Source organism: Artibeus jamaicensis, unplaced genomic scaffold (genome assembly GCF_021234435.1).
Source record: "Artibeus jamaicensis isolate MK-2021 breed Jamaican fruit bat unplaced genomic scaffold, CSHL_Jam_final scaffold_537, whole genome shotgun sequence".
NCBI classification, from domain to species: domain Eukaryota; kingdom Metazoa; phylum Chordata; class Mammalia; order Chiroptera; family Phyllostomidae; genus Artibeus; species Artibeus jamaicensis.
The window spans coordinates 14,400,466-14,427,158 of record NW_026522047.1 but is presented as its reverse complement, the minus strand read 5'-3'; the positions used below and the strand labels follow the sequence as shown (position 1 = coordinate 14,427,158).

At 47.2% G+C, this 26,693-nt stretch overlaps 1 protein-coding gene across 2 annotated transcripts in view; it reads left to right on the top strand.

The window, feature by feature from the left end:
* TBC1D9 (TBC1 domain family member 9) overlaps positions 1–25,940 on the top strand; it is a 73,276-nt gene extending 47,336 nt beyond the window's left edge. The window contains exons 7-21 of one of the 2 annotated variants that reach the window (XM_053658281.1): positions 1,913–2,119; positions 2,881–3,051; positions 3,568–3,718; positions 6,421–6,635; positions 8,531–8,648; positions 10,216–10,501; positions 11,424–11,553; positions 16,488–16,583; positions 16,742–16,810; positions 17,798–18,038; positions 20,711–20,776; positions 21,363–21,449; positions 22,749–22,823; positions 22,909–23,012; positions 23,860–25,940. In XM_053658281.1, the coding sequence (XP_053514256.1) occupies positions 1,913–2,119; positions 2,881–3,051; positions 3,568–3,718; positions 6,421–6,635; positions 8,531–8,648; positions 10,216–10,501; positions 11,424–11,553; positions 16,488–16,583; positions 16,742–16,810; positions 17,798–18,038; positions 20,711–20,776; positions 21,363–21,449; positions 22,749–22,823; positions 22,909–23,012; positions 23,860–24,573 (2,730 nt within the window). In that variant the 3' untranslated portion in view covers positions 24,574–25,940. Of the gene's footprint in view, positions 1–1,912; positions 2,120–2,880; positions 3,052–3,567; positions 3,719–6,420; positions 6,636–8,530; positions 8,649–10,215; positions 10,502–11,423; positions 11,554–16,487; positions 16,587–16,741; positions 16,811–17,797; positions 18,039–20,710; positions 20,777–21,362; positions 21,450–22,748; positions 22,824–22,908; positions 23,013–23,859 lie in introns of both variants that reach the window. The other variant, XM_053658280.1, reaches the window with a different exon arrangement.
* The last annotated feature ends 753 nt before the right edge of the window (positions 25,941–26,693 follow it).

The window sequence follows — 26,693 nt, the reverse complement described above, 5'->3', positions numbered from 1 at the left end:
CAGGGCGATAAAGTGAACTAATTAGGTTCCTCATGAGATAGAGATTCCAGATGAAGCCTTTAAAAAAAATCATAAATGACCTTGTAAATGTTGCATATGAAACTCCAAGACTTGATTAAGTTCTAGCCCATTTTATAATCCAAGGCAACGAAAATGTGTCTCATTAAACCTGAGAATACTAGAATGTAGCTGTCGCCATTTCCTAAACACAAAGCTTAAGGGCTACAAGTCACGTAGAATTTGTCACTGGTTAGTGACAAGTATTTTCTCACCCGTGTGAGCATTCATATGTTTTATGTGGAGGGTCACTGCCTATTTCTGTATTGATGGTCCAGCCAGATCAAGACTTCCCACTTGAACTTCATCAAGGTCCACTTGACTCAAGGGTTTTTAGTCCAGAATGTGGATCTTTAATCCCCTTGGCAGTCTGTTATTTAGTCCTGACACCTGGGGGCCAAAAGAATCAGAAAAAAAAATTGTTGTGAGAAAAGGAGCTTTTAAAAATAAGCATGATTTAACATGCCCTAAGGGTCATGGGAAATGGGGGGTTTTCCCCCCATTTCTCTAGCTTCTTTTTCTTTTTGCATCAGGGACAAAAGAAAGCTATTATGTGCAGCTCCATCCAAGCATTCCAGAGGAGTCCTTTGAAATATGTATCAAACTGTATGTACTTATAAAACCCAAGAGCAGGAGTCGGGTCCTGCAACTGGTCCCTCGGTGGGTACCAGACAGGCCACTTTGCATGAGGGCCCTGCACCTTTTAGGCAACGCCTACAGGCTCCTTAGCCTTGAAAGGGAGAGAAAAGTTGTAAAAGTTCTGCTTTGAAGGAATGCGTTTCACAGGAACATGCTGATGAAGAGGTCGAAGGGGGCCCTGTCTAGACTGCTTGCAGGTAGAAATGAGGAGGGGGGTGAAAGCTTTCATTATATTGTCAGAGCCGCTGCAAATAAACCATTTATCTAGGGCTTGCCTTGAGGTTTTCTTTTTCCCTAATGTGCTAAAGAAAAAAAGTTTTAATGCACTTATCCTAGTTTCCAGTTGATGAAAATCCTATTATAAACCACCAATGTATGTCTTCAGAGCTAAAACAGATGTCTCCCTTTTGTACAGTACCTCTCCTGATGCGGTTGACATACTCATCACACACACACACACACACACACACACACACACAGTCCCCTAGTGCAGATGGGGTTGCAGGTAAGCTGTTTACATCATGTCCAGAATCAAGCCTTTAAAACATTGAAGAGGTAGAGGGTGAAGGCGGCAAAGGGCCCTGGAGTCCAAATGAAATGTTTGAAGGATGGCCGGTGTTTTCAAAACCATCCCTACGTTAAGCTGAGTACAATGAATCGGGATTCATTTTACCCGATTCATTTTACTGTTTTCTGTCTCGTATGCATAATGCAGCAGCTAGGAGTCCTCTCCTTTATGGCTCCATGAAATTTTAATGAAAACCAAAGCATTCTTTCACAACCAGGTTTCTCAGCCCTGCCCCTGTGGATGTCTTGGGCTGGACCTTGTTGGGGGCAGGCCGTCCTGTGCACGGTATGTTGTCTAGCAGCATCCTGGCCTCTGTCTACGAGATGCCTGCTGACTGTACCCTCCACTGTGACAACCCAGGATGCCTCCAGATGTGGCCCAGTGTCTCCTGGGGCATAAAATCACTCTAAGTTTAGAGGTAATGACTTAGAAAAATGAGCAAGAGGATCCTAGCTTCTGGTATGAGCTGCAGTTTGATTTGCCATTTGATTTGGTTGGAACAGAGTCAGAGAACCGCAGTTCACCTCCATAAGGTCTGTGTGGTTCCTACAGAACGTGACCTTGCTGCAACGGGCCCTTGGTGCTGGTCAGGGGCTGCTGCTGGAAGTCCCTGCAAAGTAACGCTCTCTGTTTCCTGTCTCCATTCAGGTGACGATTGTAGAAAAGGCGGACAGCTCCAGCGTCCTCCCCAGTCCTTTATCCATCAGCACCAGGAACAGGATGACTTTCCTCTTCGCCAATTTGAAAGACAGAGACTTTCTAGTGCAGAGGATCTCTGATTTCCTGCAACAGACGACCTCCAAAATATACTCGGACAAAGAGTTTGCAGGGAGCTACAACAGTTCGGACGACGAGGTCTGTGAAGGTTTGGGTTCTCCCTGTTCCTGAAGGGTTCACCTCCTTGCCTGTTTTGTCTGCTGCTGAGCTAGGATGCACCACCTACACCCCTGCCAAGAGCAGCATCTCATTTAAATCTCGTGGCATGTGCACTGGGGACCACAGAGCTGAGCAGAAGGACCTCACAGATCAGCTGATCTAACCTTATTTTATGGTGGAAGAATTATTAAGTCCTTTGTCCAGGTTACACAACCGGTGGCTCTGGCCCATATAGCAACTTTGTTGGGAATGGGACCTAGAAGATATGTCACGTGCTCAAGTCACAGCAAGTTACTGGCAGCTAAAACATGTTGTAATAATGATGAGCTGACAAGTAACATTCCTGTCCCTGTGTCCCTGCCCCCAGCTTCTGGGGGCATTTTGGAGGCACCGGCAACTAGAGAGGAGGGGAGGGAGGTGGTCCCATAAGCAGCAGATTCAACCACAGCATGCTTTGCATACATGCCAATCAGAGAGACAAATGGCCAACCAGTTTGTTGCAAAAATGCTGCTGCAATCCAGGGAAAACCTCCTTTGAGGATAGAAGTTCTGTAGCCTGTGGCCCATGTGCCTGTCTAATTTTCACCCAAATGCTGGCTTGCTGCCATTCTTCTGTTCTTTGCAAAGCAAGAAACATCTCGGGAACCATGACATAGCCCTTGTTGTCTGTAGGGGACACCGAAGGGCTGCCGGGCAAACCCTTCCTGTCTGCAGTGTCTTGTTCCCGTCTTCATCTGCAGGTGTATTCCCGGCCCAGCAGCCTCGTGTCCTCCAGCCCCCAGAAAAACTCGAGCTCTGATGCCGAGGGGGACCGCCAGTTCAACCTGAACGGCAACAGCGTCCCCACGGCCACACAGACCCTGATGACCATGTATCGGCGGCGGTCCCCCGAGGAATTCAACCCGAAATTGGTGGGTCCCTCCTGCATTCCCCGAAGCTTTCATTAAATATTTATGTGAATAGACAGTTTCTTATATGTAAAGCAGATCCTGTCAATATGTCATTAAGTTTGTCATTCAGAGTGGCTTTTCGTGGATGGAGTTTTAGAGGGTACGGGAGACTTTTTTTGTCTCGATTTCACAGTTGTTTAAGTCAACCAGCAGAGAAGTTCCCAGTGCACATTTAAAAAAACAGAACTTACTTTGACCCGAGACACAGACATGAAACCATTAGTATAACTTGCATTCTGCTCACCTGTCTCGGGGAAGAGGAGTCTTGACTCGGGGCCAGAAAGCTCCGTGACAGACCAGCAGGGTGTGATAGATGGGTCCAGTTAGGGGAGGACGCCCCAAAAGCTGGGCTCTTCACCCTCGAAGGTCGGGTTCTGTCCCGGCCTCCGCCACTCCGTTCACTAGGGAGAGTGTCCCGAGCTTCCCTCTGTCCTTGAAGGACTTTGGGATGTAGTCACACACCGTTACTTCTTTCAGGCCAAGGAGTTTCTGAAGGAGCAGGCCTGGAAGATCCACTTCGCCGAGTACGGGCAGGGGATCTGCATGTACCGCACAGAGAGAACGAGGGAGCTGGTACTGAAGGGCATCCCGGAGAGCATGCGTGGCGAGCTCTGGCTGCTGCTCTCAGGTACGGCCGGGCTGGGACAGGGCGGCGCTGGCCCTGGGTCCACGGGACCGCAGGGCTCCCCCTCGCCCTCCGTCAGGCATGAGGGCTCTTTCAGATACGCAAACCCCATTGCTGAGCTACGTCTCCTTTCCTCGCCAGAGCGTTGGAGTCCCTCGGTAAAAATACAGGACACATATCCAGTGGCCTGAATGTTAAAGCTTCCACCTTGGAGTCCTGATAACCTCTTCTGTTTCTTTACTAACATTATTTTAGCTGAAAAAAAGAGAGAGAACTCGAAGGGATAGAGGATCATCTTCTGTGATTTGGGGCATCCTTTTTCCTCTCCCAGCTGTGCCGACCTCACTGATCATGTTCAAGTGTGTCCACGTGGTCAGGGCCGTCACTGGGGTGGAGATAAGGAAGAAATGGAGGAGCAGGGAAACCTTGTCCTTGACTTTGGCCACCGCCTAAGTTTATGGTTATCACTGGAGATGAAGCGGGGAGCAGAGTCTGCACCGGAACTGGAAGTCCTCACAAACCATAGTCAGGTTCCGAGTGGGAGATAGGAAGGACACAGCGGACAAATCGTGGCCCCGTGGGAAAGATGTGGCCCCCTTCACTGGTCCACCAGCCATGCTGTTGCCTGAATGTAACCCTGCATTGCAGGTCAGGCCCTGGAGCCCTACGTCAGAACCCGGAGGTCCTCCGGGTTCCTTCTTCCCAGGCCATTCTGTCACAAAGCCCAGGGCTTCCTGCAGCTGTCACTGGTCTTTAATGTATGACTCAGCTGCTCTGCTTGGCCAGAGGCTTAAAATGCAATCATTCCAAACAGGGAGATGTGAATATTTTAATTTGAACCCAGGATGTTCTGACTCTCATGCTGTTAGCAAAGCCTTTCATTTAAAAAGTGACATTAAAGTTAGAAGAGTTTCCAAGAATGACAGGAAAGACTTACCAATAAAAAGTCCTCACGGCGCTTTCTAAAAGCAGATGTCTATGACAGCTGCCCATAATGAGATGTAGCAACACCTCAGAGGCAGGGAGACGAATCCGGGAAAATAACTGGCTTTACGTGGTTCATGTGGAACCAGTTTGTTCTGTCTTCACTTACGGGTCTCGCTTTTCATTTTTTTGAGTAGAGCAGCCACAGCCCCTCATTTAGAACCCAAACGTGATCCTCACTGTCCCGTCCTGTGTCTTCCTGTGTTCGGAGAACCAGTCACCCCAACCACCTGATTCAGATTGCTGACAGAACCCAAAATTCTGTTTTTGTTTTCCTTATTCAAATTAGAAGTTATATATAGCACGTTGCAGACAAAAAAACAAACAAACTGGAAATGAGCACTAGGAAATGACGAGCAGTGCACACTGCCCCAGAGGCATCAGTTAGACCCAGTATCTAATCTTTAACTGTGATGCACTTGGAGAGGCCGGAGGCTGAGTGGTCCACACGCCGCCTTGACTGGGTGGATAACCAGCCGAGCTCCTGTTTCCGGCCTGTTCCCTGGGGGTGGGGGGGAGGTGTCACGTGGAAGCCAGCTTGCTCCTCCAGAGAGCCAACTCCCTACAGGGGCGCCCCACCTGGGTCCTGCCCTGCTTCCCACGACCCTTAGGGCCCTGTGTTTGCCGGTCCCTGTGTCCCCACTGAGGGGCAGTGCAGGCCAAACAGCAACGAGGCCTCGGAAGATCTCCCTTGAGAACAGAGTGAGAGCCAGAGATAAGTGTCTGTCGGCCAGACAGCCTCATCCAGGACAAACGTGACAGGCAGTGCTGGCTCTCTGGGTGACCTTCAGGGACAAGGATGGGACAGCCCAGGGGCTCTGATATCTAAACGGTGAAATATGAATGAATATATGTATAGGTTTCCACATGCATGCATATATACGTTATATAACATGTGTGTGTGTATTTTGTATATATTTTATAGGTATGTATATGTAGTTTACACTTTATATAAATTATACTTATATAACTTACAGAAAAGTATAATCTATACTTACATAAGTTATATATAATTATACTTAAGTTTAGAAATTTGTATACAGGGTTTTTCTCTCTTTGAGATCTAAAATGGACCTTTCGCGGCCCACCCCACCCCCGCCGCCTGCCCCCTGAGGGCTCCCTCCATAGCAGGGGTTCACCCCTGCCAGGAACCCCAGCACCCTGCAATTTAACAACCCCTCCAGATATCCCATTACCACCTCTCCATACGCCTTCATGCTCCTCAGTAGGGCTATTTAATGTCTCCAGAGCTTACATTTTGCCAGCTTTTATACTTGTTCTGAGAAGCAAAACTCCTTTTTCAAGCAAGCACTTAAGGGAAACCGCACCAAGTAAAAAAGCAGAGCTGCTGTGTTTGAACGGAGGGCTGAGGCCCTGGCTCAGCTTACTCTGCAGGTACCTTGCTCTCCTGCTCATCAGCGCCCCCTTGGGGTGCTCTGTGGAAGTTGCTCAGACACAGCTGCTCAGCTGGGACACCTCCCTCCCCCTTCCAAGGTTTTTAAACATCCAGTTTACTGTGGAGCGGAGACAGAGGGGCCCCATCCAAGTGTCCCCATGAGCTGGGATTGCAGCGCCCCACAATACCCGTGGGGCTTTATTGTCATTTCACACATGTTCTTTGAATGGTTGGGAAAGTGAAGAGTTTCGGTGGGTGAGTTGAGGCTGTAGACCAAGGGCAGGACTCCGGCTTTTTGATGTGGTGTCTGTTGGGTATTTCCCAGGGGCCATCAACGAGAAGGCTACGCACCCTGGGTACTATGGGGACCTGGTGGAGAAGTCCATGGGGAAGTACAATCTGGCCACAGAGGAGATCGAGAGGGACTTACACCGCTCCCTCCCAGAACACCCTGCTTTCCAGAACGAGATGGGCATCGCTGCTCTGCGGAGGGTCTTGACAGCTTACGCTTTTCGAAACCCGAACATAGGGTATTGCCAGGTAAATGGCTCAGATGGTCTGCACTAATAATTGTTTTACTGGCTGCTAAATAATAGTAAAGACTTGATGGTCATGAGAATTGTCACTTCACTACAGCCAGTTTCTCGCCCTTGGCACTGTTGGCATTGTGGACTGAATAATTCCACGTGCAGGGCTGTCCTGTGCTCTGCAGGATGTGTCATGACGTTCCTGTGTACCGACATGTCGAGTAGCACCTACCCACAAAATGCCAGCAGAGCCTCCTGTAGACACAGCCAGGTGTCCCCTGAGGGGCAGCGCCTTCCCAGCCAGAACCACTGTGCTGAGCAGAGGAGCCAGGGGACAGGAGACTCACTGCCTTCCAGCAGAGTGACCTCAGAGAGCCCCTTGTGGTCACTCTCAGACCCACCCTCCCCACCCCAAGGGGTAATGGGGAGCCCACCCGAGCGCTGGCCCTTTTGTTCTGCGCTCCTGCTCTGCGTCCTCCAGAGCATTCGTGTCCTGAAGAATGTAGCTTGCATATGCTGCAGTTAGATTGTAATACACAGTACATTTAAAAAACTACAAGAAAATAGGCGCTAAATTTGATGTAAAAATGTGTCGCCCCGCATTCCAGGTAAAAGGATGTCTCATACTAGTTAGTACGTATACCACAATTGAGAAAGCTCCGCCATAGCGTGGCCTTCAGAAAGGCCTTCCCTCACCGTCCGGCGAAACGCCGAAGGCTTGACCCCTCTGCACACACACAGACGTGCCAGGTCCCCTGTCCCACACAGTTTTCTCTGTTTGTAGTACCATTTATATACACCCCCAGGCTGATTAGCTAACCTCTACGTCTTATTTTCTCTCTCTGACACCAACATTTAAGCCCTATGAGAAGTGTCACCACTGTGTCCCCCTGTTCCCACTCCCCAATACCTAGTCCAGAATTTGTTACAAAGTAGAACCTTAAGAAAACGTACCTGGACTAGGTAACTGAGGAACCAGCCAGGACCGCAGTCATGTCGTGAAGCAGAATCATCTGGTTAATTTTCAAGTGCAATTTTAGTAATGACTTCATCTGGGAAAGTACTGAGTAAGACCTACTACAAGAAAGAGCCTATTAGACCAAAATTCCCTTTTTGACATTTACATTGTAGAAATCTGATGAGCCATTACTGGTTTCTGGAAGATCAAAGAAGTCCAGGAGTTAGTTGGCTTCTGATGTAATAGAGTTCATATTTATCTTTTGATGTGCCTTTTTTAATTAAGAGTACGATTAAAGTACTTAAACCTTATGGCTCCTGATAATATCTTTTAATAAAGTAGGCTGCTCTAGAATTTAAGTCACAGTGCTTATCACTGTCTTCTTTATCCAGATGGAAATAATGGGCCGGGGCTCTCAGTTTGAAAGGTTTCACTGTTCTCTGAGGAGAGCCTTAAGCCATGTGAACTGGTTATAGAAACCATTAGTACAGGTCAAAAAGGAAATCTGTGCCTCACTGAATTAAGGATGAAAACTCTGAGATTTTAGCAAGTTAAAGGCTTTGTCAAATAGCGTTTGGGCAAAGTTTTTCAATGAGGGTTTTGTCGTCTCCCTCCTGGCTGAATATTGGGGCTCCTAAAGACCCTAAATGGTTAGATGCTAAGGACTAAAGCGGTTTTACATTTTTAAAAGGCTGTACACAAAACAAACCTCAAAAGACTGTGTGTGTGTGCAGGGCCCACTTTAGTCCTTAGCATCTAAGGACTGTGTGTGTGTGTGTGTGTGTGTGTGTGTGTGTGTGTGTAGTTCACAAAGTCCCTGGATATTTTTGTGTCTGGGCTTTTACAGAAAGAGCTCGTTGGCCCCGGTGAGGCGAACTCAGTGATGTTTTGGGTTAACAAACCACGTATCTGGTGGACTGTGTTTGATGACATCCCTTGCCTTCTGGCAGGCCATGAATATTGTCACCTCGGTGCTGCTGCTCTACGCCAAAGAGGAGGAGGCTTTCTGGCTGCTCGTGGCTCTGTGCGAGCGCATGCTCCCTGATTACTACAACACCAGAGTTGTCGGTACGTGGGCTCGGGCCTAACGCCTTCATGCAGGTCTCACCAAGAAGCCGTTTCTGGGGCCGATGCCGGCTGGAACACCGTTTCCGGTCACCAGTTCGCCAAGGGCGCCAGACTACTCCAGTGTCCAAACTGGGAACGAGAGGCTTCATCCACATGGGCTGCATGCAAAGGAGCCCCATGGAACTTAACAGAATACATACATATCACTGCTAGAAAAATTCTTTTAAAAACCAGTTGATGTGGGTGGTGTGTAACAGCTTATCCAGAAACCAAGCTTCCAAGGTGTTTCTTCAGAACTGGTCTCACTGCAGAGCAAACAACAACCACGAGCATTTACATAGAGTATGGCGGTTGCTCCGATACAAGTGTTAGACATTCGTGCCGACAGGACTGGCTTTTTGTGGGTGGTGTGGTCAGGGTTAGTGCTTTTCGCTAGTGCTTTGTGCTTTTCGCTCTGCTTCTGTCCCTGGTCTGTGTTCCGTCTTCACTCCTAAACCTATGTACCCTGATTGGTTTCATTGACATTATTCTCCAGAAATGTAAGTTGATCATGAATGCGTACAGCTGGCATGCTTTTACATTAAAAAAAAAAAAGTCATTTAAAAAGGAATTTGTATGTGGGGACCATGCATGCAGAAAAGTGATTTAAAAAATAGTAAGAGTAATGTCATTATGATGTGCCTTGGTGTGTGCTTCCTTGGGTCCACCTTCTTTGGGACTCTCTGAGCTTCCTGGATTTCCTGGAAGTCTTATTTCCTTTGCCAGCTTGGGGAAGTTCTCCTTTATTATTTGTTCAAATAAGTTTTCCACTTGTTGCTCTTCTTCTTCCCATTCTGGTACCCCTATAATTCAGATGTTGGAACATTTAAAGATGTCCCGGAGGTTCCTAAGCATCTCCTCATTTTTTTTGAATTCTTGTTTCTTCATTCTTTTCTGTTTAGTTTCTTTCTTCTTTCTGGTCCACTCCATCGATTTGAGTCCCAGTTTTCTTTCCATCACTATTGCTTCCCCATGCATTTTCCTTCATTTCACTTAGTCTAGCCTTCATTTGTTCATCTAATATAAAGTGTTTCTCAGATGAGGTCAAGTTCAAGGAATTCATCATCACCAAGCCCTTATTATATGAACTGTTAAAGGGACTTATCTAAGAAAAGATAAAAAGTATGAACAGTAAAAAGATAGCAAACTCTCAGTTATTAACAACCACATCTAAAACAAAAGCAAACTAAGCAAACAACTAGAACAGGAACAGAACCACAGAATGGAGATCACATGGAGGGTTAGCGACAGGAATGGGAGGAGGAGGGGGGCGGAAAAGGTACAGAGAATAAGTAGCATGGATGGTAGGTAGAAAATAGGGGGAGGGCAAGAATAGTATGGGAATGTAGAAGCTAAAGAACTTATGACACATGGACATGAACTAAAGGGGAGGAATGTGGGTGGGAGGGGGTGCGCAGGGTGGAGAGGAATGGGACAACTGTAATGGCATAATCAATAATATATATTTTAAAAACATGGTAAAAGGGTAGGGGGTTCCCTCAGCATCCTTGTGCCCACCCCGCTACAGGTGCACTGGTGGACCAGGGTGTCTTCGAGGAGCTGGCGCGAGACTACGTCCCCCAGCTCTACGACTGCATGCAGGACCTGGGCGTGATTTCCACCATCTCCCTGTCTTGGTTCCTCACCCTGTTTCTCAGCGTGATGCCCTTTGAGAGCGCAGTTGTGGTTGTCGACTGTTTCTTCTATGAAGGAATCAAGGTGATATTCCAGCTGGCGCTGGCTGTGCTGGATGCAAATGTGGACAAACTGCTGAACTGTAAGGACGACGGGGAGGCCATGACCGTTTTGGGAAGGTAGCGTGCGAAGGCTCCTCGAAAACCTCATCTGGTTCTTTCTTGGGTTGGGTTGGCTCAGCTAAAAAGTCCATTTAGTGTTTAGCGTAAAATAAAAGACATTTTTCATTTTCCCCAATAAATTTATTGATTTGGATATTTCGAGTATGTTAGTTATCTCCTGCATGGTATAACATTGATTGTTCTCAGTTAATGTCTCAGTGTGATTGCTGTCGACTTCAGCTGGTCTACCCGTCCTTAGAGCATCGTCCAGTGAGAAATCTCCAGCACAAAACATTGCAAATCTCTTTTGACATGTTGCATCAGTCACAGCACCTTCTCCATACTCTGCACAAATCTTTCCTTTTGCGTTTCAGTTGCAGTTTTACCTTTCTTGAAATAATAAAAGCATGACATGCAAAAATATTGTATATCTTCTTTCATCTTCAATATTGAAAAGATTATATAAAAATTCACCAATTTTGATCATTTTTTTAAAATGCATGCTGATATGACAGTTGCCACAATACAATCTAACAAAATCATTTTGAATGAAGTTAAAGACAACTAAATGCTACTAGAGCCATCGTATGCAAGAACACCAAATGAAGGTTTTGGCCAACACAATCCTCCCAGGGGTGTCCAACCCCCAGCTCACAGGCCCCATGCAGCCCAAGAAGGCTATGAAAATGGCCCAACACAAAATCATAAATATACTTAAAATTTTTTTCTCATTTGTTATCATTAGTTGCCACTTCTCTTGGTGGCTGAGGATTTATTTTCATATGCTTTGTTTTTTGAAATTAAGGGAACTTCACTCTGTTCTTAAGGAAATTCTGGTCTTTTGTTTCCATGGTCAGAGTTTGCGGAATCTGTGTGCAGAAGTGTAATGGGAGCACTCCAGCTCCGCCTCTTCATGACGTCCGGTTCGTTCCTCTTCCAGGTACCTGGACAGCGTGACCAACAAAGACAGCACGCTGCCCCCCATTCCCCACCTCCACTCCCTGCTCAGTGACGACGTGGAGCCTTACCCTGAGGTGGACATCTTCAGGCTCATCAGAACTTCCTACGAGGTGGGTCTGCTTTCCTGGCTCAGTGTCACAGCGCTCCCAGTGCTGTGAGGGGGTCAGCTGGACCTGCCGCACGCTTCATGGCTGACCCTTGGGGGTTTCTGGGTCCTTTGACCTGCTGAGAACTAGTTGCTATAGTAAGTAGCCACCCTCCAGTGGACAGCTTTGAGCTGCAGAGGTAGAGGACTCTGAATGGGGCCTGTGACTTCTGCTGGGTGTCATACCATGGAGCAAAGGTCATGACAAGCTCTTGCTCTCCAGTTCTTTACTGTGTCCACCCTGAAACCTTTGGGTGGTCTGAGGAGGGCTGTTGAACTCAGGTCTTGGGAGGCGGACCTGCACAAACCAGATTACTTCCTGTTCTCCTGCCAAGCACTTAGGCCTTCTCTGGAGTGGATAAGCCAGTCCTCATCAGTCCAAGGCATGTAGAATACCCCGCGCCTTCCTGTGGAAGAACCAGCCCTCCGACTCCTCTGGAATTCCTTGGCCTGGTGGGGGAGGCTGCCTTCTGGTCCACCAGGACCAGATCTGGTCTTGAACCTCAACGTAAGGCCTCTCGGGGTGAAGGGGCCACAGTGCTCTGTCTCCTAGCATTTGGTGGTTTGTGGAGCCCGGAGGACTCAGTGCCCATACTTCTTAGTGGTGTCTTCATTTCCTTATCCTTAGCTCTGCAAACTTCTACAGAAATGATCATTGAGAAAGAGCACAACTATTTTGCCAAGCATGCTATACACTACAGATGTTTTAGGATTATATGACTGGTGATTCCAACTCACAACAACCTGGATAAGGCACTAGTAGTGAGGGGCAGACTGAGGTCAGAGAGTCCTTCTTAGAGACAAGAGTTGGTGGGTTTTTTAATGTCATAGTTCCAGAAACCATTTCGGAAATGATCGTCCTTAACTCATAATGAGAGGAAGACTGGTAATTTATTATTTTTAAAAATGTTCATTGGTACTCTGTGTGTATTGAAAAAAGACTTTTTTTTAAGTATGTTTGAGTATCATAAAAGTAATGCATGCTTATTAGAAAAAACTTAGGAACTGGGGAAATAGGAAAAATATGTACTATATCTTATGAGCATTTCACCATATTTCCCTCAAGTATAGTTTTCTATTTGGAATATATACTTAAAAAGTAAGTTCCTACTAAGAATTTTGCAACATTCCATTCTTCACATAAAATATATATGAGCATTCTCTAATGTACTAAATAATCTTTGAAAGCATTGTTTGTAATAGATTCTTAGTATTCTGCTTTAATGAGGCATCAAAATTAATTTAGCTGGTTCCTTTTGTTGGACATTTGTGGGGAAGCTTTGCCCACAGAGTCCCCAGTCCGTCACAGATGAGAGTAAGTCTACCAAGACATGATTTGCTTGGGGAGGAAAGGTGGTCAGTCTCTCAAAAGAGGACCAGGAGCCTGTTCCTCAGTGGGCTTTTATTGGGTTCAGTTTACACAGGAATACAGGTAAATTCATCAGTTATTGTCAGGCAGTAAGAATCAAACAATAGATAACATACAAAGAACTGTGAGGGCTCATTCTGAGTCAGGGTCAGTTAGCTAAAGGGCGATAAAACTTTGGGAAACAAACTCATTTCAGGCTTGGACCCTTATTATTTAATTGAGAGCATTCTTAGCAAAGCAGTTCTCACAGGATTTTGTGCATTCTTTCTTAGGCCTGCAAACCCTGGGGAACCTGCCCTTTCCAGCACAGGGCTGCACCACCCTCTGTCGTTGTTTCAGGCTTAAGTCAGGCAGGGGAAGTAAGGCAGCCTAGAGATTAGCAGACAGAATGAGGACTCGGGCTATGTTAAAGCTGAGGGGCAAGGGTCCATCACCCCCTTTTGCTATAGCCCCCCAAGTCCTTCCCTGAGTGCGCCCCTTCGTGACCATGCCTGCCTGAGCTCATCCCTCCTTTCAGGAATCTTACCCACCATTAGCTAACCAGTCATCCGCCCTGGGCCAAGCAGGGTGAAGTAAAGCAGGCAGAGGCGGAGCCCCCCGCCAGGGAGATGAGTTTTGTCTCCTTAGTGGCTTATGGTCCGAAGGTCTGTTTACTCAGCCTTAGCCATGGGGGGTTACAGCTTCTGAAACCAGACAGGGTGGTTCCCAACAGACATTTTGGTTGCTTCCAGATTTTCAGTATAATGTGGCAAACATATGGTACTGCATAGATATTATATCATATTACATGAGGAACTTACACACAAATATCACCCCTCTGATTATTTCCTTAGAGTCTATTCTGAGGAATAGATTTACAGCAACAGCTCAAAAAGTATGGATTATTTCCAAGCTCCCCTGCCCAATTTTTATGTGGATTGTTCTAATTTATATTTCCACTAATGGAGATTAAGCATGGCTGCTCTCCTTCACTCTCTCCAAAAACCAGTTATTACCATAATGTGTGTGTGTTGTTAAAAATCATTCCCCTAGCTCAGTGGTTGAATGCCGGCATGCAAATCGAAGGGTCGCTGGTTCAATTCCCAGTCAGGGCACATGCCTGGGTTGTGGGCCGGGTGCCCAGTAGGGGGCACACAAGAGGCAACCACACACTGATATTTTCCTTTCTCCTTCCCTTCCCCTTGTAAAAAATAAATAAATAAAATCTTTAAAAAAATCATTTTCCCAAAGCTTTTAGAAATTTTGGGTGATTATTCTTCCAGAAAAAAAAGCCCAAGTGATTAAAGGCAATAGTTTTTATACCTGCAGGGTTTTTTCCCTAAAAGAATCTTCTGAAGCCTTTATTGTTAAGAGAACTCTGGGCCAAAGTAATATAGCTAGCTGTACATGGAAACTCAGCTTTATGCTTGACAGCAGATAAGCTAATGCCACACTGAAATCAGCACTTGGCCCGTTTTTCATGGGAAAGAGAAGAGAATGGAGATGAGACCAAGGGCTGGTTTCCATTTCCGTCCTCTCTGGCTGACCCCTCCTGGCGGCCGTTGGGCTGCCCAACATCCTGTCTCCGGACACTGCAGTTCCCCTCCTCCGCCTGGGAAGACAGCCCCTCTCGTGTCCATCAGTGCCTGTATTGCCTCATCTTTCTGTGCACCTGTGTGTGCCCAGAAAGCAATGGAGGAAAGCACAGCAGAAGAAAAGCACCAGGTGCTTCTTCTATTTTTCCCCTTCCCTCTGGTTAGTGTCGCCCCTGCTCCTAAGTTCCGGCTTTCCCATGCCTTCCTACAGGTTGCCCTACAAAAAACATCCTAAACCCATTGCTTACTTTTTTCCCTCCTGACCTTTGGATTAGTGGTTCTCAGTTTTTAAAAATCATTTAAAAAACTTTTAAGCCCCTCTTTTAAACATGAATTCCCAGGCTCCATTGTAGACAACTTTATTCTGACTCTCTGGGATGAGGCCCAAGCACAAGTATTTTTTGAAAGTCCCCCAGCTGACGCCAGCACCCGGGGAGGGCTGGGCATCGCTGCCCTAGTTGCAGAATGGGGCCACTCGGCACAGAGCGGCGATAACCTGGTTTGGACCGACGCCTGACACCGGCTTTGAGGTTTGCACCATGTTTCTTTCTGTGCTTCAGGATAATTAGCCTGCAGATAGAAAAGTAGGAGAAGTACTGGGGAAGCGCCTTCAGCTCTGAGATCTGGTGAAGGGCTTCCCAGTTGTTGGTAGGTTGCCCTGACACACTGACCCACTTTCTTGTGGTGAGTAGACATGATCGTTGTATTCCTAAATGCCTTGAGAGGACATTTTTTTGCCCCTGGCATGCCCTCCCCGGCCACTACCAGAAAGGACTATAGCGACAGGCTGACAGACGGTTTTCCTCTGTGTGGGGGTTGTGGCTGAGGCCCTTGCAGTCCTGTAGAGTTACTCAGAAGTCTCAGCCTCAAGTTGGATGCAGACTCCAAGATGACCTTTCTGAAAGGCACAGGGACATGTTAATTAAAGACCTTACAGCAGGCTTCTGGCCACCACGGAGGTTCCTAAAGTTCAAGATGACCCAGTCTAGTAGGTTCCATCTGAGAAGTGTGAAGTAGGGAAAGGATGCGGCTAATAAAACACAAGGAGGACTTTGTGCAGGACAGGCAGTTATGCAAGTTCAGGATGTGTTGTTGGGTTTATGAATGATGACCATGACTGCTACCACTCCGTGGGAGCCTGCCCTGCGTGGGGCAGGGTGCTGGGGGCTTTCACACAGCCCCACCGCTGAGTGTTAACCCTTTTAAAGTGAAAAGGTAAGTTGAGAGAGTTTGAGCTAGTTTTTTTCCTAAGGCACAGACAGCTAGAAAGTGGCCGAGTCAGGATCCAAATAAGAGCTCCCAGGCATTCAGGTCAGAGCGAGGGCATTTGTCTGGACAGGAGAGATGGGCAGAGATCTAAAGACTCAGCCCCCATGTTCTCCAAGGTTTAGAGAAGGAGAAGACATTTTCTGTTTCTGTTAGAGAAACAGAAAAGAAGTGGCTGGTGAAGTATAGCGAGAACCAGGACAATGAGGTGACATGGAATTAAAGCATTAATTATTGTGGTGATTATGCCAATCACTAGGATAAGCAGTTTATAAGTTTTCACTCTTCTGCTAGGTGAAGTCCAGGCTAGACTGTTGCAATAATGGACCCCAGGCTGGAGTGAAACAAGAAACATATTTGGTTTTCTCTTACTGTTCAGTCCTGCAGTTGGGGCCTGTTGGGGGCTCAGCAGCATCAGGGCCCAGGCATCTACTCATCCACTCGTGAAACACGTCCGATCCCTCCCAGCAGGGGGACAGTGTGGCTTTGCTCCTTTCCTTCTAAGGGCCATTGTCATAAAACGTCTGCTCACATCCTATTGGCCAGAATCTCGTCACCCGGTCCCAGTGGGCTGCAAGAGGAGCTGGACATTACTCCCACGTCACAGGATTCTGTCTCCGTTGATCCTGTAAGCAGGACACTGTGTGCATTAGCAGGTGTCTCAGACATGCCCACCTTACTCTCTTCCAGAAATTTGGAACTATCAGGGCAGACCTGATCGAGCAGATGAGATTCAAACAGAGGCTGAAGGTGATCCAGACCCTGGAGGACACTACGAAGCGGAACGTGGTGAGTCCTTCCAGAAGCAGTGTGTGGCCTTCCTCCCCCTCAGCCTCCTCGCTGTCCTGTGGCTCCTGAATCCCTGCTTGTCACATGGACGATGACTTAGAGGAGCAGGAACTTCCCCGATGTGGCAAAAGTCACTGCATTTATTCTTTTCACAGGTACGAACCATTGTGACAGAAACGTCCTTTACCATCGATGAGCTAGAGGAACTTTATGGTCTTTTCAAGGTGAGTTTCAAAGTAAAGTCATGTGCATCCAGGGGCATAATGAAGTTCACTGTAATAATTCAGTTCTAGGTTGTTCTGTTCATTTTTTAAAAGAGTGCTTGGATTACAACATGCATACATAGGAAGATGGAGCTGAGAATATAAACATTTAAAAATACAGCCCCCTTCTCATGCCCCTCCCCACCCACCACCTTCCGTCCAGAGCTAATGTAAATGTGGGGGAGGGGCTGTTCTTCCTGTCCACTTTACATGCTTTATCTTTCCCCTCTTCCTGGACCCGGCCACCTTGTTTCCAAGGACAGAAATAGCTTTTAGCTGGGTCCAGCTTTCTCCTCTCACGCACAGCGGCTCCTACTCACACTTTCCTAGAGCTATTTTCACATGTGTGAAATACAAGGACCACACATTTGTAGCCTGAATACTGTGTGGCCAGGATGATACGGGTGTGATTTTTGTGACCCAGAGGCAGGGGGTTTGTGGGACACTGAACGATGAATTGGGAAAGTCGGGATTTCATCACGACCTGCTGTGTCTCTCAGGCCAGACGACCTGCATAGGCTGCTTGGCCCCCGGCCTTTACCATCCTCCCCGAGAGAGCACGGTGGTCACGTGGCCTAAATTATACCCTTTTCAGGTTAACATGCTCGTTATTTCTCTTGAATTAAAAAAACTGTGTTTACAGGAGTTAATATCTTAAAATTCTTGTGAGGGTGTGCAGAAGAGGAAGATTAGGGTGGGGGGTTCCCCTTCTTTCCTCACCTGCTTCAGTAACCGAACCAGATCTCTCAGGCTCGGTGTTAACTGCAGAGACAGTTGCCATGGAGCTGGGGAGATGAAGGAGGAGACGAGGCGGAGAGCAGAGCGGTGCCCCAGGGGATGCACATGGGTTGACCAGAAGCCTATTTCTAAGCTTGAGGGTGGGCCTTCTCTTCCTGGGTCTGTTCTGGGACCAGGGCCTCTGTACCAGCCGGCTCTTTGTTTTTTCAGGCAGAACATCTCACCAGCTGCTACTGGGGAGGGAGCAGCAATGCGCTGGACCGGCACGACCCCAGCCTGCCGTACCTCGAACAGTATCGCATTGACTTCGAGCAGTTCAAGGGCATGTTTGCTCTTCTCTTTCCCTGGGCCTGTGGAACTCACTCGGACGTGCTGGCCTCCCGCTTGTTCCAGTTATTAGATGAAAACGGAGACTCTCTGATTAACTTCCGAGAGTTTGTCTCTGGGCTCAGTAAGGATGTGGGGGATTGCATGGTTGGGGGGGCGGGCAGTGGGGTGGTAGCCCTGACGTGGTCAGCGCAGCCCCCAAGAATTGGGGTCAGGGGGCAGAGCAGCATGTTTTAGGGTTTGCAAACCTTGTAAAATTCATTTTTTGCTAATGGATATATAATATGATTAATTCATTGCCTTCTACATTAGATGGTCCCCAACACCAGTTAAAATACATTACCAGAGAATTCACAAGACAATAAAATGCCAACCTAAACAAGGACCATGCAGACTTCACAGGAGAAGAAGAAATGTTTGGGTGGATTGCTTTTCTTTGAATTTATTTATTTATTTATTTATTTATTTATTTATTTATTTATTTATTTATATTTATAAAACTGTTTTGTGATGTTTTTAAGACAGGGCTGAGGAAGCCCCGACAGCTCAGTGCTGGGCAGGGAAGCCTTTTCTGTCTGTTGTACCGGGAGGAAGGGCCGCCCCTCGAGAGCACACACCACACCGTAGCCTAGTGCACTCTTGTTCCTTTATCACGAGGGAGAAGAGCTACCTTGTCGTTGAGCTTGGCCCACTGATGATGAGTTGTGCGTGTAGCAGGCATTAGGTCAGGCTGCCAGAATGAGATAAGGAGGAAAAATATGTTTATTCTGATTGTGCCGCTCTGTGACCTTGGGCCACATATTTTTAAATGACCTGTCCACGGAGAGATGAAGGTGTTAGGCATGGAGCTGGTGATGATTCCAGCTTGCGCTCTGAGTCTTCAAGAATAGTGTCAGGAAGGGTTAAAGGCCTGAGAAAGCTGATGGTTTTTTAAAAAGCAAAGGGACGAGGAAGAGGTTCTCTTGGGTAAGAAAACAATGGCTTGTATAAACTACTTATAAATATGCTTATAAAGGGAGAGATGGGGGACTGGCCTTTGTTAAGTGCAGGTGCTGTTCTGATGCTTTAGAATTTGTGCGTAATCGTGTGGCCCGGACAGCAGCCCTTTGAGGTGACTAATGGCGATGCGGCCCTTATTCTGTGCTGGGCTCGCCCGGAGCTGCCTGCGCTCTGCTGGGCCCGAAGGCAGAGGGCTGCAGGCAGAGTGGGAGGTTGGACCCAGGCACCTGCGGGCGTGGTTGGTGCGGTTACTATTATCCTTCATCACCTGCCCGCTTGTTATCATCATCCCCATTTTCAGTTGAAGGGACAGAAGCTCAGAGGTGGAGTCACTTGCCAGGACATTAGTTTTCAGAAAGTCAACACGTATCTGTTACTGAACAACTCAGCACATGCTGGGCCCAGGAGTCTGATGAGTCTCCAAAGCTCAGTTTCTCCTAATTTATGTCAAGGACAGCAAACAAGATGTTATGTGCATGTGTCTTTGGGGGTTTGAGGAGGGGAAGGCAGTATTAATTTTTAAGTACATAAGGAATACCTAAGTACATTCTGCTTTTTTCAAAAGTGAGACAAGCTAAATATTGGTGTCTATGAAAAGGGTTTTTAAAAGAAATTGTCTTTGTGCAAGAACAAGGAAGAGGAAGAAGAGGCAGGTTCTGCGTGTAGAAAGTGATAGAGAAATAAACATAAATATTTAATTTACTTAGTTCAGTCAACTCCAACAAAGAGAAATACTTTTCAAAATCTTCAAAAAAGGAGGGAGAGGGCCAAGGTAGTGAAAATACGGAAAAAGAACGCGTGAGCATCTGTAACTGCAGTGGGTCCTTGGGCGGAGTAAGCTGCGCCCCAGACACCAGGAGAACTCCCAGCTGATGTTGGACCACGAGCCGTGGACAGCAGCGGAGGCAGACGAGTAGACCAGAAAAGAGACATTCTGTGCAAGTCTTTAAAAATTAAACAATGAATTTTGGTAAAGACTGGATCAGCAACTTTAATATAACTCCGCAGAAAGATTCTTCTAGAAATCAGGGAATAGGTAGTCTGTGTGGAATTAGAAATAAGGAGTCGCTATCAGAACCATAAAGTAGCTGCGTCACCTCCAGTCCACGTTTCATGAAAGGCAGAGTCTCTAAACACGTCACAGTGGTTGTGGCTCAGCTGGCCCTGTGGCCAGTGACTCATTATAAATGGAAGAGGTGGAGGGCGTGGAGATTGAAGATTGCGTGACCGGCTGAACTCGGCCCCCAAAGGGCAGTAGTTAATGAGTCATTTTCAACGGACAGTGCTCTAGTACTTTGGGCTTCGCATTAGCCTCTAACTATTTCCTGATCTAAAAAGAGAGTTATTGTCAGGACTAAATGGGATAGTCCAAGTGAAGTTCCTAGAACAGAGCCTGGCTCAAAGGGGTTAGTTCCCATTGTCACTGGGATTACCCTCCTCTCCTCGACTCAGCAACTTAAAACAACAAAGGCCGAGAAAGCCTTCCAAATAGGAGAGACGAGGCTGGGAGACACGGCCATGCTGCATGACAAAAAATTTTTTCAAACAAGAGGGGGAAGATTGGCAAAAACAAATTGACAGGGGCGTATAGAAATCCTAAATTTAAACAAATGATGATGTAAAACCAAGAATCCTGGTTACTACAGAACTCTCAGCCTAAACATGCCCTGGCCGGGCCTTCTGTCACCCAGAGTCTTGGTTTCCGTTTGCAGGAAGTGGGAGTTTCAGGGGAATGGTAAGCCCCAGGGGTTCCTGCCACACATGGTGTGTTTCATGGGGGTGTTTTTGGATTCCCAGACGCTGCCTGCCACGGGGACCTCACAGAGAAGCTCAAGCTCCTGTACAAAATGCACGTCTTGCCTGGTGAGTGAGCCACGCACAGCAGTGCAGACACCTGGCTGGAAAGTGTGTGTGTGTGTGTGTGTGTGTGTGTGTGTGTGTGTGTAGGAGGTAAGCTATTTGCTTCTTTTTGACTTAACACAGTCATTCATTGGTCACTGTGAATGAGCTGAATGATGGCTCTTCACCTAACTTCTCAGTCAGTATGTCCTCAAGTCCACGGTCACCGGCCTGTCTGAAGCACGAGCGTTAATGGTAAAGAGCAGACCTCCCAGAGAAGGAGTGACTGGCTTTCAGTGACACACAGAATCCCAGGGACTCTGAGATCTGAGTCTGGGGGAGTGGTTCTAACACTCACAGAAAACAGCAGGAAAGATGGAGAGCATTTATGTTTTAAACAAGGCTGGCCGCCAGCTGGGGTCTATCTAACAAAACTAAAAAATTTTTTTAAAAAGATGACGGCTTGGCACTAGGATAGAGACTGGATAAAACTGTACATTGTGACCCTGTGCGGCCTACACCCCCCGACCCCCCCCCGCCCCGGTCATTTCTTTACCAAGTAAAGCACATGGTCCTGCCTGTACGAGACTCTCTCTCCCGCCCTCTCTAGAGCCCTCCTCCGATCAAGACGAGCCAGACTCTGCTTTCGAAGCGACTCAGTATTTCTTTGAGGATATCACCCCCGAATGCACACATGGTAAGTGACTTTCCTCACGGGGCACTGTGCTTCTTTTCCATAGAGCCCTCTGTTTTTGGAAAAGTTGCGTCCAAAGCTACTCAGTCAAAGAAGCATATGGATATGATTATTTGATATGTTACTTTCTGGTTTTCTAAATTTCTACAACTACAGTTTATTTTGAGTATTATTTTGTATTGGTTTCAGGTGTGCAGCACGGTGCTTGGACAATCTGTGCTTTACAAAGTGTCCCCTGATGTTGCCAGTACCCACCTGGCACCACACCTGGTTATCACAGTGTTACTGCCCGTATCCCCCGTGCTGTTCTTTACACCCGATGACTGTCCTGTAGCTACCAATCTGCACTTCTTAGTCCCGTCACCTGTTTACCCAGTCCCCAGCCCCTCCTCCCCTCTGGCAACTGTCAATCTGTTCTGTGTCTGTGAGTCTGTGTCTGTTTCCTGGGCTCCTTTATATTGTTCTTTAGGTTCCACATGTGAGTGAAATCATGTGGTGTTCGTCTTTCTTTTCAAATTTTTGAGTTGGGTACTACTGGGGAGCAGGCACTTCAGCCCCCCTGAAGGGACCGTGGCCATTGTGTCCCCCTAGCTTGGACAAGACATGTCCTGCCAAGCTGTAGGCTTTGCTCCCCCCTTCCTGCCAGGTTCACTTGTTAAGGTCATTCTGTTCAAAGTGGTTTCCCTGAAAGACATATTTTTGAAATGGCCAGGTTATAAATCTGAAAGAAATTTATAACATACAGCATATGTTTCCTTTTATCAACATAGGTTTTCATTTCTCTTTAGAAAGTGAGTTTTTGGTCTTTTGTGGGGCCTGAACAAAATCAATTGCATGTACATGAAGTTAGGATAACAGTATAACGGAGCGGGGATCAACACTCGCGGGGCGGGCAGGCATCGCCCTTCTCCAAGTAGTGGAGACGACATCGCTCTGTCTCCCGATTGTACAAGAAACCCCAGTCTCGAAACCCAAGAGTTCAAAGAATTCTGAGGGGTTGTTCCTTCACCTAGAAATCAGGCTGTCCCCTGAATTATGGAACAGCCTGTAAAATTTGATTCCAGAGGAGCAAACAGTCCTTTGTCCAGCAGAAGTGGGTCCCAGGCTCTGCTCGGGACACACTCACACCCAGAAGTGATGCTATCCATCGTTAAGTTCAACGCCCCTTGGTGTGCTGGGTTTTGGTTTTGGTTTTTTGCTATGTCAGGCCACTCCACCCGGTGGCTTCTCTGTTTCCTACTACCAATGCTGAGTGTGTGGGTTCACTGCATGCAGCCCGATCTGTCGCCCATTTCTTGGCAGTGGTTGGTCTGGACGGCAGAAGCAGACACAGCACGGATGATGGCTTTGTGACCGTGAGCCTGAAGCCGGACAGAGGTACGGACTCTCCCACACACTGCCTGCCTGCCGGTTGGACACTGTGTCTTGACCTTGGAACTGACTTTTCACATTTGGGTTTTAGGGAAAAGGGCAACTTCTCAAGAAAATCGCATTTATCTGAGGCTCTGGACTGCAGAAAATAAGTCGAAATCAAAGAATGCAAAGGATTTACCCAAACTGAACCAGGTAAGCGCTCAACAGTTCAGTCTATTCATTCTGAACACTGAAACTGTTTTCCAGTCATAGATGCATGTAGAATAAGTAACACTCAAAGGTAATGGTGACTCGGGGCAGTTAGTACCTGTTTACATCCGTTTTGTGCATCGAAAATACGTTGTGAGAAAAATGTGAATCAGGAAACAGTCGATTTTGAGAGTACACGCCTCATTTCAGTCGTTAAGAATACCCTCAGGGACTCACAAGACGCGGCTGTGTGCTGTTTTCAAACACTGTGCTCGGCTGTGAGGATGGCAGACAGATTCTTTTCCTTAAGAAGTTGAAATGTAATGACAGACTTAAAAAACAGAAGTATAGGTAATTATAAGACCGCACGGAAATGCTAACTTTCCCAACAGAAAACAGATGAATCCTCTGGATGGGGTGGAAGGCATTGCCCTCTGTCCAGGGTCCCCCCCAGATGTGCGCAGGAGAGATAACCTTGGCAAAGCTGCCCCCTAAAGTGTGTAGGAGTGAGACGAGGTCTAGGGTGTACTGACCACACTTCAGCAAAGGACAAACACGTGAACACAACCGTGTAGTACGGTCGGTCTTAACTCTAGGTGATGGATGGGCATGCAAAGTTTCCTTATTTCATTCTACTTTCACGGACGTTGGACATTTTTCAAATTGTAAAAATTGGAACCATCCATAAAGAGACTTGAATAAGGCTTCAACCCACCCTATACACAGGACTTTCGGGGGATCTTTTCGTTGTTCTAATGTGAAACGGCTTGGCAGGCCACGCCAGCCCTGCCCCCGTGCTCCCCCAGGGCGGTGACATTCTTTGTGCTATTTATTCGACATCCATTTTCAGGGACAGTTCATTGAGCTCTGTAAGACGATGTATAACATGTTCAGCGAGGACCCCAATGAGCAGGAGCTGTACCACGCCACGGCGGCCGTGACCAGCCTGCTGCTGGAGATCGGGGAGGTGGGCAAGCTCTTCGCCGCGCAGCCCGGGAAGGAGGCGGGCAGCGGGCCCTGTGGCCAGGGCATCCCAGGTGTGCCCTTCCCCAAGAAGGGGCCCGGCGGCGCGCCCTTCGGGGTGGAGCCAGTGGAGCCCCACGCGGCCAGCTTGGCAGGCGACGCTGAGGACCACTCCCTGGGCGGACAGATGGAGGACATAAAGCTGGAGGACTCGTCCCCGCGGGACAACGGGGCCTGCTCCTCCATGCTCATCTCCGACGACGACACCAAGGATGACAGCTCCATGTCCTCGTACTCAGTGCTGAGTGCCGGCTCCCACGAGGAGGACAAGCTGCACTGCGAGGACATCGGGGAGGACACGGTGCTGGTGCGCAGCGGCCAGGGCACCGCCGCGCTCTCCGGGAGCGCCAGCCTGGACCGGGACTGGGCCATCACCTTCGAGCAGTTCCTGGCCTCCCTGCTGACAGAGCCTGCCCTGGTGAGGTACTTCGACAAGCCCGTGTGCATGATGGCCAGGGTCACCAGTGCCAAGAACATCCGCATGATGGGCAGGGCCCTCGCCTCGGCCAGTGACTACGAGATCTCCGCCCTGTCTGGCTGACCCGCACCTCCCTCCGCCGGCCGGGCGGGGCAGGGTGGGGTCTTTTCTATGTTCTCTGTTGGGGTGTCTTTCTTTTACATTAAATATTTATTAGGACCCGGCTGGAAACCTAGTGTTTCATAATATCATACAATGAAGACTGTTGGAGAAATATTTAACACCTCGCTGTAGGTACAGTGCACTCTTGTTGGGGGAAGGGGGGGTTTACCAGAATAGTTTATTCAGTGAATTCCAAAAAAGATGAATCTGTTCGTGATATGTGTGTATTATAACTTCTTAGTCTTGCTGTTCAGCTGTATACATGGTTTAAAAAAAATAGTGCTGCTTCACGTGAAACAGGGCAGCGGCCATTTGCGCGTTTGGGCTTTTTAAAGTAAAACCAGAGCTGGAAGGAAAATGAAGTGGGAAAATGAAATGGTCTTAAATGGAATAGGCGTTGTCAGCAAGGGTGAGTCCTATACCACTTTGGGGAGCATTAAAACTATTTTTTAAGATTTGAAATATATTTCATAAAAAGTCCTCTATTCAAAAATTATATTCAAGAGAAATCCCCCTGCGAGGGGAAAACATTTGAGATTCTAAACAATTATGAAAGTGTGATTTTTATGTGAGGCCAGAATAATGGTTCTATTTGGTCAATTCGGGCAAACAGCAGACCAGTTTTGCATGAAGAAAAGTTATTATGTCAGCTGCCAGAATTCAGTGGAAATGAACAGTCTTGTTACAGAGTCAAAGTGGACATGAGGATGACAGAGGGCTCGGGATTTTTTCTTCTCTTTTTGGACAGACTGATGCTTCTGACACTGGATTTTCCGCTTCTTATTACTCATTACAAAGAAAGCAAAAAAATAAATAAACAAACTTTACCATCTCCATACTCTCCGTAGTTCCAGAAACTATACCATGTATCGTATATAACCATCATTCCAATTAAGTCAATGTCATGATAATGTAAACTGGGAAAAAAAACCCTGCAAGATAACGTGTAACTGAATGTTTTAAAGCAGAACTTTGTCACTTTATACCAAGAACAGTAGGCTGTTCCCGAGGGGATGTGGAAATGGACTGGAGCACACCTGCACTTTGAAGTCCTGCTTCCTTGTCGTTGCTGTTGCTGTTCTCGTCGCCCATGTCGGGGGAGGTTCTCCCCCCTCCCGTGGAATTCATAGCCATGGTCACAGTTCCTTTGCTTCTTCAGAATATTCCTTTCGATGCATTCCTTTGTTTTATTATATATACAGTGTTCTTATTTTAGCTGTTACTGCTGTTTTTTTATTCTGTTTACAGAATGACTTTCAAACTGTCAAATGAAGTAGTGTTAACCTCAAATAAGATAATGTGAACAAATAAAATACGTCAGATACTCAGACTTGGCTTTCGTCTCAGTGACTAGGCTCCTGCCTAAGGCAGTCACATTATTCTTTTGACAACTCTGCACGGGGAGTTATATTAGGCAGCCGTTTGGACTGAGTAAATATCTCTATAGTCAAGTATTTTGAGATGACAAATATAATATGCAGCGATGTGTATATAATGCATGTATTTAAAGAAGGGAATTTTTATCCGTTATCTGATTGTTTAACTAATCCTACCGACATTAGCGATTAAAGGTGGAAATTCCTGTTTCATCCCCATTGGTATGCTGTGGTACCACCTCTTAATGTGTTTCATCCAGTGACTAATCATTTATTTGACTTGATTCTAAGATTGTTACAGATTACTTCTTCCTGTGTTTCTGTCTTTAAAGTCACTTGAAAGATGCCTCAGGAAATAACCTTAAAATCTGATAATGTCAGGCGTTGGGAGGGGAACGAGAGTGTGTATAAATGTGTGGCCCTGCATCAGCAAGAGAACCAGAAGCTCCCGTTGTCACAGAGAAAGGGACTCTGACAGCATATGCCTGTCTTGATGCCGTGGTCATAGTGCCTTGAGCGTCCTGGTGCTTTTTGTCACAGCAGCTGCACGCTCTGGGAGACGCGTTTTCGCCTGCGTTTGCTTCTCCCAGAGCCCGAGCCTCCCAGCTGCTTGTTTCCAGTTTAGTCCAGGAGAGAAAGAAGCGGGCACCGCAGGTCACTCCTAAGGCAATCAGTACCTTTCAAGGAGCATTCCTGTCCTGTTTT